General features: G+C 33.0%; 1 protein-coding gene across 7 annotated transcripts; it reads right to left on the reverse strand.

Annotated features, from left to right (window-relative positions):
• Nucleotides 1-6,916: 6,916 nt before the first annotated feature.
• LOC112292422 (uncharacterized) lies at nt 6,917-10,090 on the reverse strand. Of its 7 annotated transcripts, none has more exons than XM_090256406.1 (7): nt 9,939-10,090; nt 9,063-9,595; nt 8,260-8,374; nt 8,063-8,163; nt 7,900-7,946; nt 7,702-7,775; nt 6,917-7,570 (listed from the first exon to the last, which is right to left on the reverse strand). In XM_090256406.1, the coding sequence occupies exons 2-7, from the start codon at nt 9,575-9,577 to the stop codon at nt 7,292-7,294; spliced, it is 1,131 nt and encodes a 376-aa protein (XP_090112532.1). In that variant the 5' UTR covers nt 9,578-9,595; nt 9,939-10,090; the 3' UTR covers nt 6,917-7,291. The 7 variants fall into 7 exon arrangements, with proteins under 7 accessions (XP_090112532.1, XP_090112530.1, XP_024396657.1 ...); XM_090256404.1 differs by having other exon boundaries at nt 8,069-8,163; nt 8,260-8,352; nt 8,672-9,595; XM_024540889.3 differs by having other exon boundaries at nt 8,260-8,352; nt 8,672-9,595.
• Between the last annotated feature and the right edge of the window lie 5,098 nt (nt 10,091-15,188).

Consider the following 15,188-nt stretch of genomic DNA (forward strand, 5'->3'; position numbering starts at 1 on the left):
TCGTTCTTGAGCTTCCTTCAATTGCGTCTTCATTATTGCAAGTAACTCTGACAACCGATTTGCCATATCTTCTGCTGCAGGATTATCAACTTTTAAAAAATCAAAAGCATCAAGTCGTGGATGATAGCCATAATTGGCAAAGAAAGGTGTTTGTTGCGTGGAGGAATGTACCGTATTATTATAAGCAAACTCTGCCAATGGCAGAAGGGTTGTCCAATCATCTTGTTGGTAGTTGATAATACACCTTAAATATTGCTCTAAGACTTGATTTACGCGCTCTGTTTGTCCATCAGTTTGAGGATGGAAAGCCGAAGATAGCTTTATGTCCACTTTTAAAATATTGAAAAGGGTCCTCCAAAATCTCGACACAAATTGAGTTCCCCTATCTGATATGATATCTTTAGGTAATCCATGATAGCGATAGATATTATCAATGAAAAGCTTAGCTGTTTCTTCACCTGTGATAGATTTTGTACATGGCACAAAATGTGCCATCTTGGTGAAACGATCTACTATCACAAATATAGAATCATAAGATCTTGAGCTTAGAAGATCTGTGATGAAATCCATAGAAACAGAAGACCATGGTTGTTCTGGTATAGGTAATGGCTGAAGAAGTCCGTAAGGTCGATGACGAGGAATTTTTGATCTTGAACAAATATCACATGATTGTACAAAGTCTTTGACTGACTTCCACATTTGTGGTCACCAAAAATCTCTTGATATGAGTTCCAAAGTCTTATTATATCCAAAGTGCCCTGCTGCTAGAAAGTCATGACGTGCTTGAAGAACACGTAAACGTGCTTCTCCTTCTGGAACATATAGGCGTCCTTCAAAATATAATAGATTATTCTTGAACTCGAACTTAGAAGGATCATGAGACTTGGAAGAATTATTCTCGATATCATAAACAAGAGGGTCTAAGGACATACTGGATTGGATTTGCTTGAGAAAAGTTGAATCAACCGTCAATGTTGATTTCATTGCTCGGAGATGAAATTGCTCCGGTTTCAAGAGGACCGTTCTTTGTTGCTCAAAAGCTGCATCTCCTTCTTTTGGTGCAAAATAAGAACGTCTAGACAATGCATCGGACAAACCTTGTTGTTTTTCTCGCCGATAAGTAATAATGAACTCGAATCTTGACAAAGACATACTCCAACGAGCTTGACGACGATTCAACACGCGTGCTGACATGAAATACTCGAGGTTCTTGTGATCTGTATACACAGTGACTGGATTAGAAGCGCCTTCTAGATAATGACGCCATTCTTGAAAGGAATCCACGATCGCAAAAAGTTCTTTATCGTGGATCTCATAATTGATCTCGGCTGCTGAGAATTTTTTTGAATGAAAAGCTATCGGATGAAGTTTGTCATCTGTTCCCATTTGTGATAAAACTGCACCCAAGGAAAAATGTGATGCATCTGTTTCCATAAAAAATGCCTTGGAAAAGTCAACACGATATAAGACTGGTGCAGAGACAAACGATGTCTTCAAGGCTTCAAATGCTGCTTCCGCTTCTTGATTCCATTGGAATTTATCTCTACTAGTCAAGCGTGTAAGTGGAGCTGCAACTCGTGAGAAATCTTTGATGAAGATCCGATAGTAATTGGCAAATCTCAAGAAACATTGGACATCTCTTACTGTCCTTGGAATCTTCCAATCCATGATTGTCTGCACTTTCTTAGAATCCATCATGAGACCATCATTTGAAATGATGTATCCTAAAAAGTCAACTTGAGTAGTGTGAAATACACACATTTCCATCTTGGCGTACAATCCTGCATCTCTAAGTTTTTGTAATACTTGACGAACATGTATTTAATGCTCTTCGACGTTGTTAGAATAGATCAAGATATCGTCTTGGTAACAGACGACAAAATTGTCTAAGAATTCATGAAATACATCATTCATGAGATGTTGAAAAGCAGCTGGTGCATTCGTGAGTCCAAATAACATGACATTATATTCGAAATGTCCATACTTGGTTCGAAACGCAGTCTTCCATTCATCTCCTTCCTTGATTCGTACTAGATTATATGCTCCTCTTAGATCTATTTTTGTATAAATCTTAGCTTGATTCAACTGGTCAAGGAGTCCTGATATCAAAGGTAATGGATACCTGTTCTTGATTGTGATCTTGTTGAGTCCTCGATAGTCAACACACATTCGCAAAGATCCATCTTTTTTCTTTACGAATAGAATTGGAGCTCCTGCTGGAGATTTTGAATGGCGTATGAAATTCTTCGCTAAATTCTCGTCAATATATGTCTTGAGTTCAGCCATCTCATCTTGCGATAAACTGTAAATTGGTCCAAATGGTGGCTGAGTTCCTTCCTTGAGGTCGATTGAACAATCATATGGACGATGCTCAGGAAGAATATCTGCATTTTTTTTCTCAAAAACGTCTTGATAATCCTGATATTGACTTGGAATGCCACTTGAAGTCTTTACGCTTTTAGAAATAGGTGCAGCATAAATAGCAAAAGTTGATCCTTCTTTTGCTGCGTGTATAAATGCTTTTGCACCTATAAGTACGAGTTTTACTATACTAGACTTATAATTTTTTACTTGGTTAGTAGAACTATTAATAACGCTCTGGAAAAAGTCAAGTTTACGCAAATTCCAATCTATTCGAGGGTTATATTTTTCTAGCTAGGATAAACCTAAAATAACTAGATTAGACGGGGATTTAATTATGTTAAAAGCTATGTAGCTATCATGACCGTCTATTGTTACTTTTATAGGATGAGTTTCATGAGTGACATCTCCAGAAGACAAGGGACGACCATCTATGATTTCTACATGTACTAGTTTAGGTTTTTGTACAAAGGATATTTTACGACTTTTAACAAATTGTTCATCTAAAAAACATGCTGAGACTCCCGAATCTAATAAAGCAGAGGCTTTGTAATTCTTAGGTCCTAAATATAAGTCTATTATAAAACAAGAAGAGGATTCTAAGGAGAGGATAGGACCTTCATTAGGAATTGTACAAGGTTCCAGCTGCACGGTCCCTATTGTAGCTGGATGAATCTGTTTTCTGACATGTTGTCTTCTTTGACCGTCGTACCCCTCATTTTATAGTTGCGTCGCTTCTTTGGACAATGTTGAGCAGTGTGCTTAGGTTCTCCGCAATATAAACATAATCCTTCATGACGACGACGAATCTTTTCTTGCTCAGTTAGGGGTTTGAAACGTACCGCATCAATTTGCATGTCTTCTACTTCCAAATGTACGTTTGGCACAGGTGTTGATGTTGCCATTGAGTAATAACGTTGAGGTTCCCATGAATGATTCTCGGATCGAAATTCGAAAAGTCGATCATCACATTTTATCGCAAAATCGATTGCTTGACTCAAAGTTTGAGGATTAGGTAAGTTGAGCATCAATTTCTTTACTTCGTATTGCAATCCATAAAGAAATTGACTAATGAGTGCAGCATCATCCCACTTGATGTCAATTGCAAGTTGTCGAAATTGTGAAGCATACACTGTTATTGAGCGATTTTTTTGTCGCACAATTCGGATCTTATTTGTTGCAATATGAGTTGCATCGTGTTCACCATACGTAGATCGAAACTCTGCCAAAAAAGCTTCCAAATTGTCCAATATTGGATTTCGTTGTTCAAGAAAAGACGAAAACCATGATAATGCAGAACCAGAAAGTAGAGTGCCAATAAACCTGACTTGTGATCCTGGAGTTGGATAGCTTTGCGATTGAAGTTCAATTGCCAATTGTACTTGATTGATGAACCCTCGAAACTTTGATCTCGTACCATCTAATTTCTCAGGTAAGGCAATTCTTGGTTCTCTAGTGCTTATAGGGTGTTGTACAATTCGAGAAGGAACGTGATTTGTTGTAGATGTTGAAGCAGCTCCGATCATCTCTATATCCCCACTTTCTGCTATTCTTGTTCTTTCATGTGTTGGTGAATTGAGTTGATGCATCGCAAGCATTAACTCCCTCATTTGCTCTTGCATTTGTGCCATTGCACTCTTCATTTCAACAAGCTCTGCCATAATGACACTAAGAAGAAAAATTTGTTTGATACTGCTCAAGACAAAAAAAAAGAAAGACTTGATAACAAAGAAGATACTAAGAACAATATCAGTTTTAGAAGTGGGTAATCCGCAAACTTCTAATACGCTTATGCCTTGTCAAGAGAAAGGGATAATCCACTCTTACTCAAGAAAAACAAAGCTCTGATATTGTAAGTATACTCTCGTGAATCTGTCAAGGACAAGAACTCGATGAAAAAACAGTTCAGACAAGTAAGCCTTCACTCAAAGAAAAGTAACAAAATATGAATAATAAGTATGTATATTGAAAAGAGAAACTAGATGGCTATTGCCAAAAGACAAGAAAACTAGAGATCCTTGAAACTAGACTAGAAGCAAGAAAGGAGTTGACAAGAGTGAAGAAGCCTTCACTCTTGTCTCTATATATACTATCTAATTAGGGGGCTACGTGGCGACGTTCTATAGGACCTCCAATATGTGTTGACTTTGTAGGACACATGCCTTGACTTACAAGGCAAGTTTTTCTACGTGTGGGCCACATAGTTAGCTTGATCTTCAAGCTAACAACATGTGTGGCACATGGCCAACTTGTTGACCACGTTTCAAATCCAAAAAGTCAATTAAAGACACCTATGAAGTCAAAGCAGCGTCTAGGAAGTTTCTAGGAAGCTTCTATATTAAATATTATAGAATTAACTTACTTTTATCTACTTTTACTTACTTCTACCTATTTCTATATGTAATTATTAGCTTACATGATTATGGCCGTGACATATAAGTGTTGATAGCATTTTTAGTCCAAAAACATTTATCACATCATCTAATAAGATTTTTTACTAAGAATATTTTTATTTAATCCTAGAAAAATTCAGATTTTAAGCATTTTATATATATGTTGTAGTATAGTCTTTGTAGGCAAATAATTTTTGCTATAAAATTAAGATATATAGTTATTAGATTTTGAATAAATTACATAAATTTCTTTTTATCAATTTAGTTGTAAAATTCTAATGATTTTTAATAGTACAATATCAGTTTAAAAATTACTGATAATAACCTAATAAATATATATATATATATATATATATATATATATATATATCAAATTATCTTAGTCAAGAAAATTAAAGAAATTGAAATCATTTTTTTCTTTTTGATCTAGAAAAACAACACTACACAAAGAAACCAATATATACTATATAGAACATCTAGATTTATTCGTATTAAAACTTAAAAGATCCCATTTTTTACCCAATTTTTGTATAAAAAAAAATCTTTGCATTCATTTGAAATTTGATACAAAAAGTAAATATTAAGCACCATATTTTTTTTGAAAACATATTTTTAAGTCACAAAATATGTATTTATACCTTTTTAACTATTAGATTAAAATTATTTTTATTTGATTAGTTATTATTTATGCACTTTCTTTTATTTTTATTTTTTTTATTAGACCACTTTACAATACTCATTATCAAAAAAAAAATTATAATAAGCATATTTTAGATTATTTATTATTCTATTTTTATTATAAATCTTTCAAAATACTCAAATTATTCTCAAATTTGAGATTACATTTAGCATTTTTTTAAGAATCCATCATCAAATAAAAACAAATGATATTTTTTTTTAAGAATATTTAAAGGTAACAAATTATATATCATTCACTATCTATTACGTAAGACAACTTGGGTATAATACATAGAGACAAAGAAGTTTTAAGATTGGGCATAAAGAAGGGAACATGGAAAACAAGGGAAACCCAAGAACCAAGAAATATGTGAACATAGGAACAAGGGTACATGGAAATGCAAGAGCATAGATGAATATGCAAGAGATTTTTGCTAGTAGATTATAGAGCACATGTATTCTTTTAGAACTTGATTAAATATCTTTTAGCTACAAATAAAGATGCTTATAACAAAATATAAACTTCCATAATTTTTGCAATTTTAATCAAAAGCTCTAAATTAAATAATTATTTTGAATATATAATAATATGAAAAAGATTTAGAATATTTTTTATTAATGTAATATTTTTTTAATAAAATATTATATATTTTTAAAAATATTAAAGCACATTGATAATTATATGAATGTAAAAGATTTTTATATCTACTCAAATACATCAAATTTTCATAGAAAATTATTTAAAAGAATAAAAATATAAATTAAAAATAAAAAATCTAAAGCTATAAGACCTATTTATTAGAAATATTTAAGTATTTAAAAAACAAGCCATATTTAACTTATTTATTATTAAATCCAAATCCATCTTATTTATATATATACGAATGTATTTGTGCATATATATATATATATATATATATATATATATATATAGACATCTTTTCATTTTTCATCAATAATTATAATTTATATTATTCTAAAATTATTTATTTATTTAAATGAAATATATTAAATAAATTTTGAGCACCAAGTAAAATATCTAGATATTTATATATATTTTGCAAATATATTAATACATATAAATTAATTTATACATATATTTTTATATTTTGTTTTAAGATCTTTAATTATTTAAAATATTAGATATTTGTTTTTGCTCAATATAAGACAAATATCTAGGCTATAAGATAGATATTGCTTATTAGCATGATTTCATTGAATGTTTTGGGCAAAATAATTTATTTATAATGAAGATACACTACAATGTTCAATTTCATCTACTTTATTTTTTAATATAAATTAAAAGTATACTACATTTTGATAAACAAAGTAATAATAATGTTGCAACCACATAAAAAACAAGATGTTAATTAATGAATATTCAGATACTAAACATTAAAATTTTACAGAATATTAACAATCAATAAAATAGAACCTACTAGTAGAAAATACGTTTCTGCTAAATGTTTTGCATTAAGCAGAAATGATCAAACAAAATCCATTCTTTCATTAAACAAGAAGAGATGAATGAATTGTACGAAAGTTGAAGAGCCACACTCTTCCTACTAATAAGCTATACAACGTGAGCTAATATTATTAGAAAAAATCATGACCCTCGCAAGCGAAAATCAACTTTTGGCACAACTATAGAGGCCACGTTTGTTGTGAGTTTTTGTATGACCTTAACGCATTAACTGGTCCGGAAATTCAGCCCCATCCTCACACCACCACCACTACCACCACGAGACCCTACCTTATACTGTCCTGAAAAGGTATGCACAATGCAACCACTAGAGTGATGCTTATTCAGCGACAAGTATGTAAGATATTCAATACTGCATGGGCTGTTTGGACTCCACCTAGCTGCACTTGAACTCTCCCGTGGAGAAATCCATGGCTAGCCCGTGTGGAGATGGCTTTTCGAATGAATTTAAGCTAGCGTTTGTGTTGTTAGACCACACTGGGAGTGCATATGAGTAAGAGCTGGAGGCCGTTGGATTGCTTTTGTGGATGTTCGACCGACCGTAGATGCATTTTGAAGCACGTTTTTCTAGGTTCATGCCTGTGAAGCCTGAGTGTCTCAATGAAGGATACGTTCCCGGCGATGCTGAAGATGGTCCTTTTTTACCTCGAATCACCTGACAGACACATGCATGATTGAACATCCCGCTTATACTTTGAAAAAAGTGGTTTTAGATTAGTCGACATCAAGCTGGTTTTGAGAGAGAAGTAAATATGTGATCATGAAAGTTGAGCTTGTGATGCTCACCAGCTTCTCTTGGGCATCCTTGTAGACAATGATTTCGTCTTTCTCCCTGAGGTTGTAGTATTTGACGAAATATGCTGTAAGCACCGACAAACATCACTTCCAAACTCATTAAAACAAAAGAAGAGTATTTTAAGATGTGACATGAAGTGTGGAAATATTTCATTCCCAAAAAAAACGGCATTGGAAAAGGCTATGCACCTGTGTTTTCCAATATATACATTCGGCTTTTGTTGTTGGGCCACCATCTGTAACCAACACAAAAGGATAATCACATCAGATTAAGTTGAACATTGTAGCTGCAGCGTCTATTGCTTCATAGGTCTAAAAGTTCGGCGACGTAATGTCGAAACCAGTCACCCACTTGTACCGTAGTGTCCACTTGTTTATAGAGTTGTAATCTTCCATAGTTAGCAGCTTTCCCTCTTTGGCTTCTAGTCGTGGGAGTTGATATTCCGCATCCCTCTGTCCAAAATAATTAATTGCCATTAGAACCCTCATAACCAGAAATAGAAGCAAACGAATCCGACAAACTTGGACAAAATCAAATGCTCTTTATACCTTGGGGAGTACGATGCGACCCAGTTCGCCGACGTCCGTAACGGTGAGCTCCTTCCTCAAGAGAAATCTAAGCGGATCTACCCATGACCACACCTTCACACAGGATGTCACAAAGCTGTGAACAGACGGTACAAACGAACACATTATTAAACAAGAATGCTGCTGATCTAATAACTACAAAATAGTTTTAAAAATTATTGTCAAGAAAGGGTAAAATAATTCGCAGGCTAATTGAGTGTTGCATCACAGAGCAACAGCATCCGCTAGAAAAGGAAAGGAAACGACAGAGAACGTGACCAACAAATGCCTACGCTAAGAAGCACCGATTCTTAGGGGCTGATTGTGGCCATGATCTGACAAAAAACTAAATAGAGAAAGTTGTAAACTTTAAGTGAAGGTTGGGTGTCTATACAGGCTTTGAAAACGCCGAAATGTTGTCCCGGAAGAAGGGAGCAACTAATTCCCTAGTGCTTGTGGGTGAGATTCCATCCATAAAGACAGAACTTAAACTTGCAAACGTATTCCCCGAGCTAGTCCCAACGTCCTGCTTCCCCGCATTTTGAGATTGCGTTTGCGAGCTAATAACAGTGGCACACTTTTGCAAGGGCTCCCCCTCGTTGTGCACTGTAGCTATGATGGGGGGGTTCAGAAAGAGGCTGCTATCTCCAAACATAAGGGCCTTCTGTATGTCTTTGTTTGCTTCTAGAGAGTTACTGCAGTGTACTCCACCGCAAGATAGATCAGCTGCTACAGTGGTAATATTCACAAAGGGATCTAAAGGCTTAAGCAAGTAAGATCTATACGTGTGGGGTGCCGAGGCCCAAAAACTGAACCCTTCCTCGTTGGCAGACAATGCGGAGTTTATCGACCCTTGTTCACAACTAATGGTTTCCGTCGTCAATGAATCGATCTTGACCTCGACACTTCCCTTGCGCCCTTCCGGAATTCCCTCATGTCTCGCCCTGGTCAACCCATCCCCCGAAACAATAAAGATCCCACTCTTAAGCGTTGCGCAGTTCAAGACGCTCCACAGGTCGGCCTCACTGCCCATCCCACCCTTCGCTTCCATTTCACTCCGCTGGGTGCAGCTCCTCATCGTCGTGTTCAGCCCCCATCGCCCAGAATGAAACTCTGACCCTGACCTCAAGCTTCGCTGTGGTGGTTCTCCCTGCTTCATCAAAGACGAGGTGAAATCCTCGTTGTAGTTGTCCCCTCCCCAGAAACTGCGCTTTGTACCGCTCAAATTTCCACGCGACACTCCCGAACTCCCCATCTTGCTGCTGTGCCCGGCCACTATGACGCCACCCACTACGTCCATGGTGGCCGCATCCACCACCTTCAAACTCTACCACAATTCCACTGCACACCTCAACAAAATGGTACACACGCACGCACTCCCCCTCTCACTCAGACACAAGAACCATCTCCCGCCGCAGCTTGCAACCACTACAGCAGGAGCACTTGGGTAAAAATAAAACCAACAACAAAGAGAGAAAGGAATCTCCACGAGTATCATATGTGCAGGAGTGCGCACAACAGTCACTACTGTAGACAAACGAGCTCAACGGTATGTAGTATCATGCTCTTGGTCCTACTCTAGCTCCCTCACAACCTATCCAGAAGCAATCTATTGCTACCGAAAAAAGAACCTGCACAACTAGAAAAAAAGCAACGTCCACCTTGAAGTGCAAGCCAAAACTTGTCTACGCAATCATTAACCCAGAACACAGAGAAGTAGCCAGAGCTCTGGAGGTGGGTCAGAAAGAGGATGGCGTTGAAGCACAAGACGAGAGCAGAATGGAAAGTGAAGAGGAGGAAGAGGGAGTGATGGGGTGGCATTGCTCCAAGAGCGAGCATCACCGCCCCTCTATATTCATGCCTGCAAGGGGATGGCTGGCTACTCAGGACGGCACTCGCAAGCCCAAAGTCTCCTTGAGTTGGGGATCACAAGCTTTGCAAGCCCCACTACCTTGACCCAGCAACTCTGTTACTGTCTAGTTCCTATTGGCTCTAAACTGAAAGAGGATTCCTTTTGCACTGCAAAATGATTTTGCTGACGTGCTTGTGGATAGAATCTGGGCGTGACAGTTCGTCCATCCATTTCGACGACGGGGAAAAAAATGAGAAAGGGGGCTCCGGATCCTCCATCGCTCCATTGCAGTCTGTATTGTTCCAGCTTGTGTTGTTACTCATGCGTCGTTCTCCTCCTCGGGAATGGTAGATGATCTTGGCTACCCTCATTCACACGCCGGTCCGAATCCCGTTGGACTCATTTTCTGCGGATATTTCTTATTTTTTTCTTTGTATTGTGTCAAGCGAGCAATATTTAAATGATGTTGAGAAACTCTGCTATCAAAATCATCTTCATATTCATCGGACGTTAGAATGAACGTGGTTTCTAGTTTTCTAAACCCGAGAGAATCTAGACCTTGTATTGAGAAATTTCTTGCGTTTCAGTTCTAATTTTCACGGAGAGGTAAAAGTACATTTACTCTTACTTGGAATGTTGCACATGAGGTTCTTCTTAATGGTAATTAAACGTGCTGACATCCATAAAGTATTGAAAGTCTTGAACCACGTTGCTCCGTAAACCCATCTGCTTTAAGAATACCCATAAAATAAAAACCTGCTGACTTGCATTGTAATTAGTTAATTTCTCTCTCGCTTAGAGCATAGAAGTAAATTTTTCTCCTTTTCTTAACATTTAATATCTTCTAGGCATGTCCCCTACTTCTCTCATGTCTTCTAAAAAAATTCCTTTGCTATAACGAAATCATATCTGAAAACTGAAGAGGTGGCTGGTATGCATGCAATTGAACCTTTGAATTCCGACGAGCAGCCATTTCCTCTTCTCAGTACACAATTCAGCAAAAAATGATCGGGGAATCCACAGTCCAATGACAGATGCCCGGAAAACACTCCATCACAAACACACATACAGAACTCGTTTTCCAGTACTCAAGATGCGGTAGTTCGGAGAAAGGACACAGTGAAAGGAGGGGATGCGCATGATGAGAGAAGAGAGGGTGTTGCGGTATTACAAAAAAAATAATAAAAAAAAAATCTATATATATCTATCTATATATATATACATATATGTAAAACAAAAACTCACTCACTCATTCACTCACTCTCTGCCAGAAAATCTCCCCCTTCCTTCGTTGCTTGGATTTCTGGGCCTAACAAGGCTGGGCAGCTTCACTTTCTGCCCTAACCCCCCTCCTCCATCTTGTTTTTGTTGTTTCTCCAGTTCTCCTCTTTCTTCTTCGTCTTCCCTTACAATTTGCTTATTTTCTACTTGTTTTACATAAAACCAAGATTTTATTTATTGCTGACAAATGAAAGACTCCAACTTAGTTACAATACAAATTCTTAGTTTCTAAGACACATTAACTTATTTCATACACCCACCTTGTAGATTTTTGAAGAAAGTAATTGTCCATTAACTATTGTACTTCATGTATCACACATGAAAGTAAAGCTTAGAATTTTTATCCTCCTAAGTCATGATTGTTGGTAGTATCTTGGTCTTGTAGAAGTTCTTATTTGCAAAGTGCATCTTAATAGTCTTACTTGACTTTCATGTCATCAAATACAATTCATTTGTAAGCTTGGGATTCATCAAGAAGTACATAGCCCTTGTGATAGCTAATCATGAGATTAATGTTTATCTTATTTTTTCTTCTAAATATAAAAATCTGATTGTGAAGTGGCTAGTCTTTGCTATAAACACCTTATTGAATGTTTGACAATACAAAATAAAACTATGTTTGTTCATAATATGGGTATCATAATATTATGACAATATTGAAATATTTAGGAAAGAATTGAGAAGTTGAAATATAGTTTTGACACAAATTATACACTGAATAATATATATTAAAATGAATGGTGATAAGATTTTAAAATGAATACAACCATTTCATAGAAAATACCTTCTTTTTGCCTAACATATTTGAATTTATTCAATTGAAGATCAAATATTTTTAATACAAAAAAGAAATGAATGTAGAAAATTGACACAATTAAAGAAAAATAGGCCATAAACCTTAAGTTTCAATTAAAATACATAATAAATTATTGAAAAAATACTGATTTCTTCTAATATGCATCAATCATATATATATATATATATATATATATGATTATAAATACACTTCTTAAATTATGAATATAAGTTTAACATCCAATTTTATTTTTTATATTTATTTTAAATTATTTATCATAAAAAATTTATAGATTTTATTTCACATTAAAATTAAATTAAAAAAATAATATGTATTTAGAACTTATAAATTTTAATGATTCATTTTTAATATATATATATATATATACATATTACTAATTATATCTATATTTTCTAATATAGCATTGAATCACATCTACAAAATTTTAGTATAATTTTATTTTTCTAATACCTTCTATGAATAATGTTTTTGAAGAATAATACATTGGTTTGAAAAACTACAATTTTATTATAAAAAAAATATTGTATGTCATTAAAAAATAAAAATATGAATTTATTGTTCATATTACTTGTAATTATTATATAAAAGAATGTGGATATATCTTTAAAGCTTGCTCAAGTATTTTTACCAATTTTGTAAATTTATATCTCAAAAAGGTAATACTACTGTAGTAGAAATATTTATTCAATAAAAATTAAAGACATAGGTATTTAGTTTAGTATGATAAAAGACATCATATTAAAAAGTTTCCTAAAAAATTAGTAAGGTTTTCTATATATTACAAATTCTATATATATATATATATATATATATATATTGATGGATTAAAAATATAAATAAGAAGTTAAATAAACTAATTTAGAGAGAAATAGTATAAAAAAATCTTAAATAAAGTAATTTAAAAGTAAAAAATAATAAAAATTATTAAATAAAAACTTGGTTAAAATGTCGTAGCATGAAAAGCATCTTAGTAAGATATCAATTCATAGGTAGTCAAATATTAACTTTAAAGAATATAAAAGAAATAAAAATAAAATAAAACTAAAAGAGAGTAACTCTATACATGGCAATTATCTCCTTATAACTTAAAATTCTTTTTTGGAATTAAATTTCTATTTTTTAGAATATATGTGAATTTTTGGAAATACCAAAAAGCTATTTAAACAAAATTTGATATATAAAAAAATATTAGTGTGATAGTTGTGTGAATTTTAGATATGAATAATTAAATATAAAGAATATGGATATTAATTGGTTTATAAGAATATATATATATATATATATATATATATAATAAATAAAATATTAGAATTGATGTTGTTATTATTTTTTAGATATTTTGAATTTTTTTTGAATTTTTTTGTGAAGAATATTTTAAAATGGAAGCCAATTTAAAGATACAAAATTAATAATAGAAAAATAATCAAATATCTTAATTTATAAGAAATCAAGATTTTAGTTTTATCCAAGAAGCAAGACTTTTGAAATGTAGTAAATATACATAAAATAAAAATAAAATAAATAAATAAATCACAATTGTGAGTAGTATCATAATATTGAAGAGAGACATTGACCTTGTGTATAGATTGCTAAACAAGAAAGATTTTGTAGAAGTATGAATAAAATATTTTGTCTGCTTTTGCAATGCAAGAAGCAAGATTACGAGTGCTTATATAGATTAACATGCATAGATATAATCAAAGGATTTACAAGGATTTAAAAGATTTATGAGATTTGAAAAAAGCTTAAAGTAGTTTTAGAGGCAGCAAATCCAATAAGAAAGCTTGTTGTTTTTTTATTTCATAGAGAGAATCATGATTGATTCTTTGATTTTCTATAGCTTTCTTATAAAATAACTAATATGGATGCATTTATTTAGATTGTGATTTTTAAGTGATTTACTATAAATATAAAAATATTAATATTAATTAATTAATAATTTTAAAATAAAGATGAAAGTAACTATAATAATTTATTATAGTTAGATTATAATTTCTTTGTATTTCAGATTAACATATTTGAATAGAATTAGTACATTATTCTATGATATAAGGTATAACAAAGAATTTTTAATTATTAGATATTTATGATTTTGAATATTTTTTAAAATTTATATTATAGAGATATATATTTATTCCAATAATCATCTAAATAATATAAATAGATAGAAGTAGATTAAAACAAATAAATTTGAAAATATTATGTAGATATATTTTTTAGAAGCTTCATAGATGCAGCTTTGACTTTACATATTGTTGTACTATAATTATTTATAGTATGTAAAAATTAATTAAAATATATAATATATTTATAAGTATTGATGTATATTATAATATTCAGTACATTAATTTAAAGAGAGTTGATGTAAGAAAATTTATTTTGAGATTTACCTTTTTTTAATTATAGTGCATAAATTATATAAGATTTAAAAATTTAGTGTAAAATTTAAAAAGAAGATTGGAGCTCAAAGATAAAGATCTAAACTTCTAAGAAATTTATTTGAAAGGATGAAAGTAAGGTATGGATGAATGAAGGTAAGGAGTAAAGATCTTCATCTCTATTCATTGGAAGCCATGCCTAATAGGCTCTCAAGAAGATGTCTACAACCATAATAAGAATTTTGGCAACTTTACAAAAGGTATTTGAGAATTAGAGGTAAATATTATAGGGTGTCAAGGACAAGAATTCGATGAAAAAATAATTCAAACAAGTGAACCTTCACTCAAAGAGAGGTAACAAAATATATATAAATAAGTATATATATTGAAAGAGAAACTGGAATGGCTATTGCCAAAAGACAAGAAAACTAGAGACCCTTGAAACTAGACTAGAAGCAAGAAAGGAGTTGAGAAGAATGAAGAAACCTTCACTCTTATCTCTATATATACTATCTAACTAGGGGCTACGTGGCGACGTTCTATAGGACCTCCAATATGTGTTGACTTTGTAGGACACATGCCT

Source organism: Physcomitrium patens, chromosome 15 (genome assembly GCF_059467195.1).
Source record: "Physcomitrium patens ecotype Gransden chromosome 15, ASM5946719v1, whole genome shotgun sequence".
NCBI lineage: Eukaryota > Viridiplantae > Streptophyta > Bryopsida > Funariales > Funariaceae > Physcomitrium > Physcomitrium patens.

Excerpts from the sequence above, each read along its gene's own strand:
- LOC112292422 (XM_024540889.3), bottom strand. The coding sequence starts at position 9,577 with ATGGACGTAGTGGGTGGCGTCATAGTGGCCGGGCACAGCAGCAAGATG. Across the intron at positions 8,164-8,259 it reads GTCGCATCGTACTCCCCAAG|AGGGATGCGGAATATCAACT; the intron begins GTATAAAGAGCA and ends TATTTTGGACAG. Across the intron at positions 7,571-7,701 it reads AGGATGCCCAAGAGAAGCTG|GTGATTCGAGGTAAAAAAGG; the intron begins GTGAGCATCACA and ends TGTGTCTGTCAG.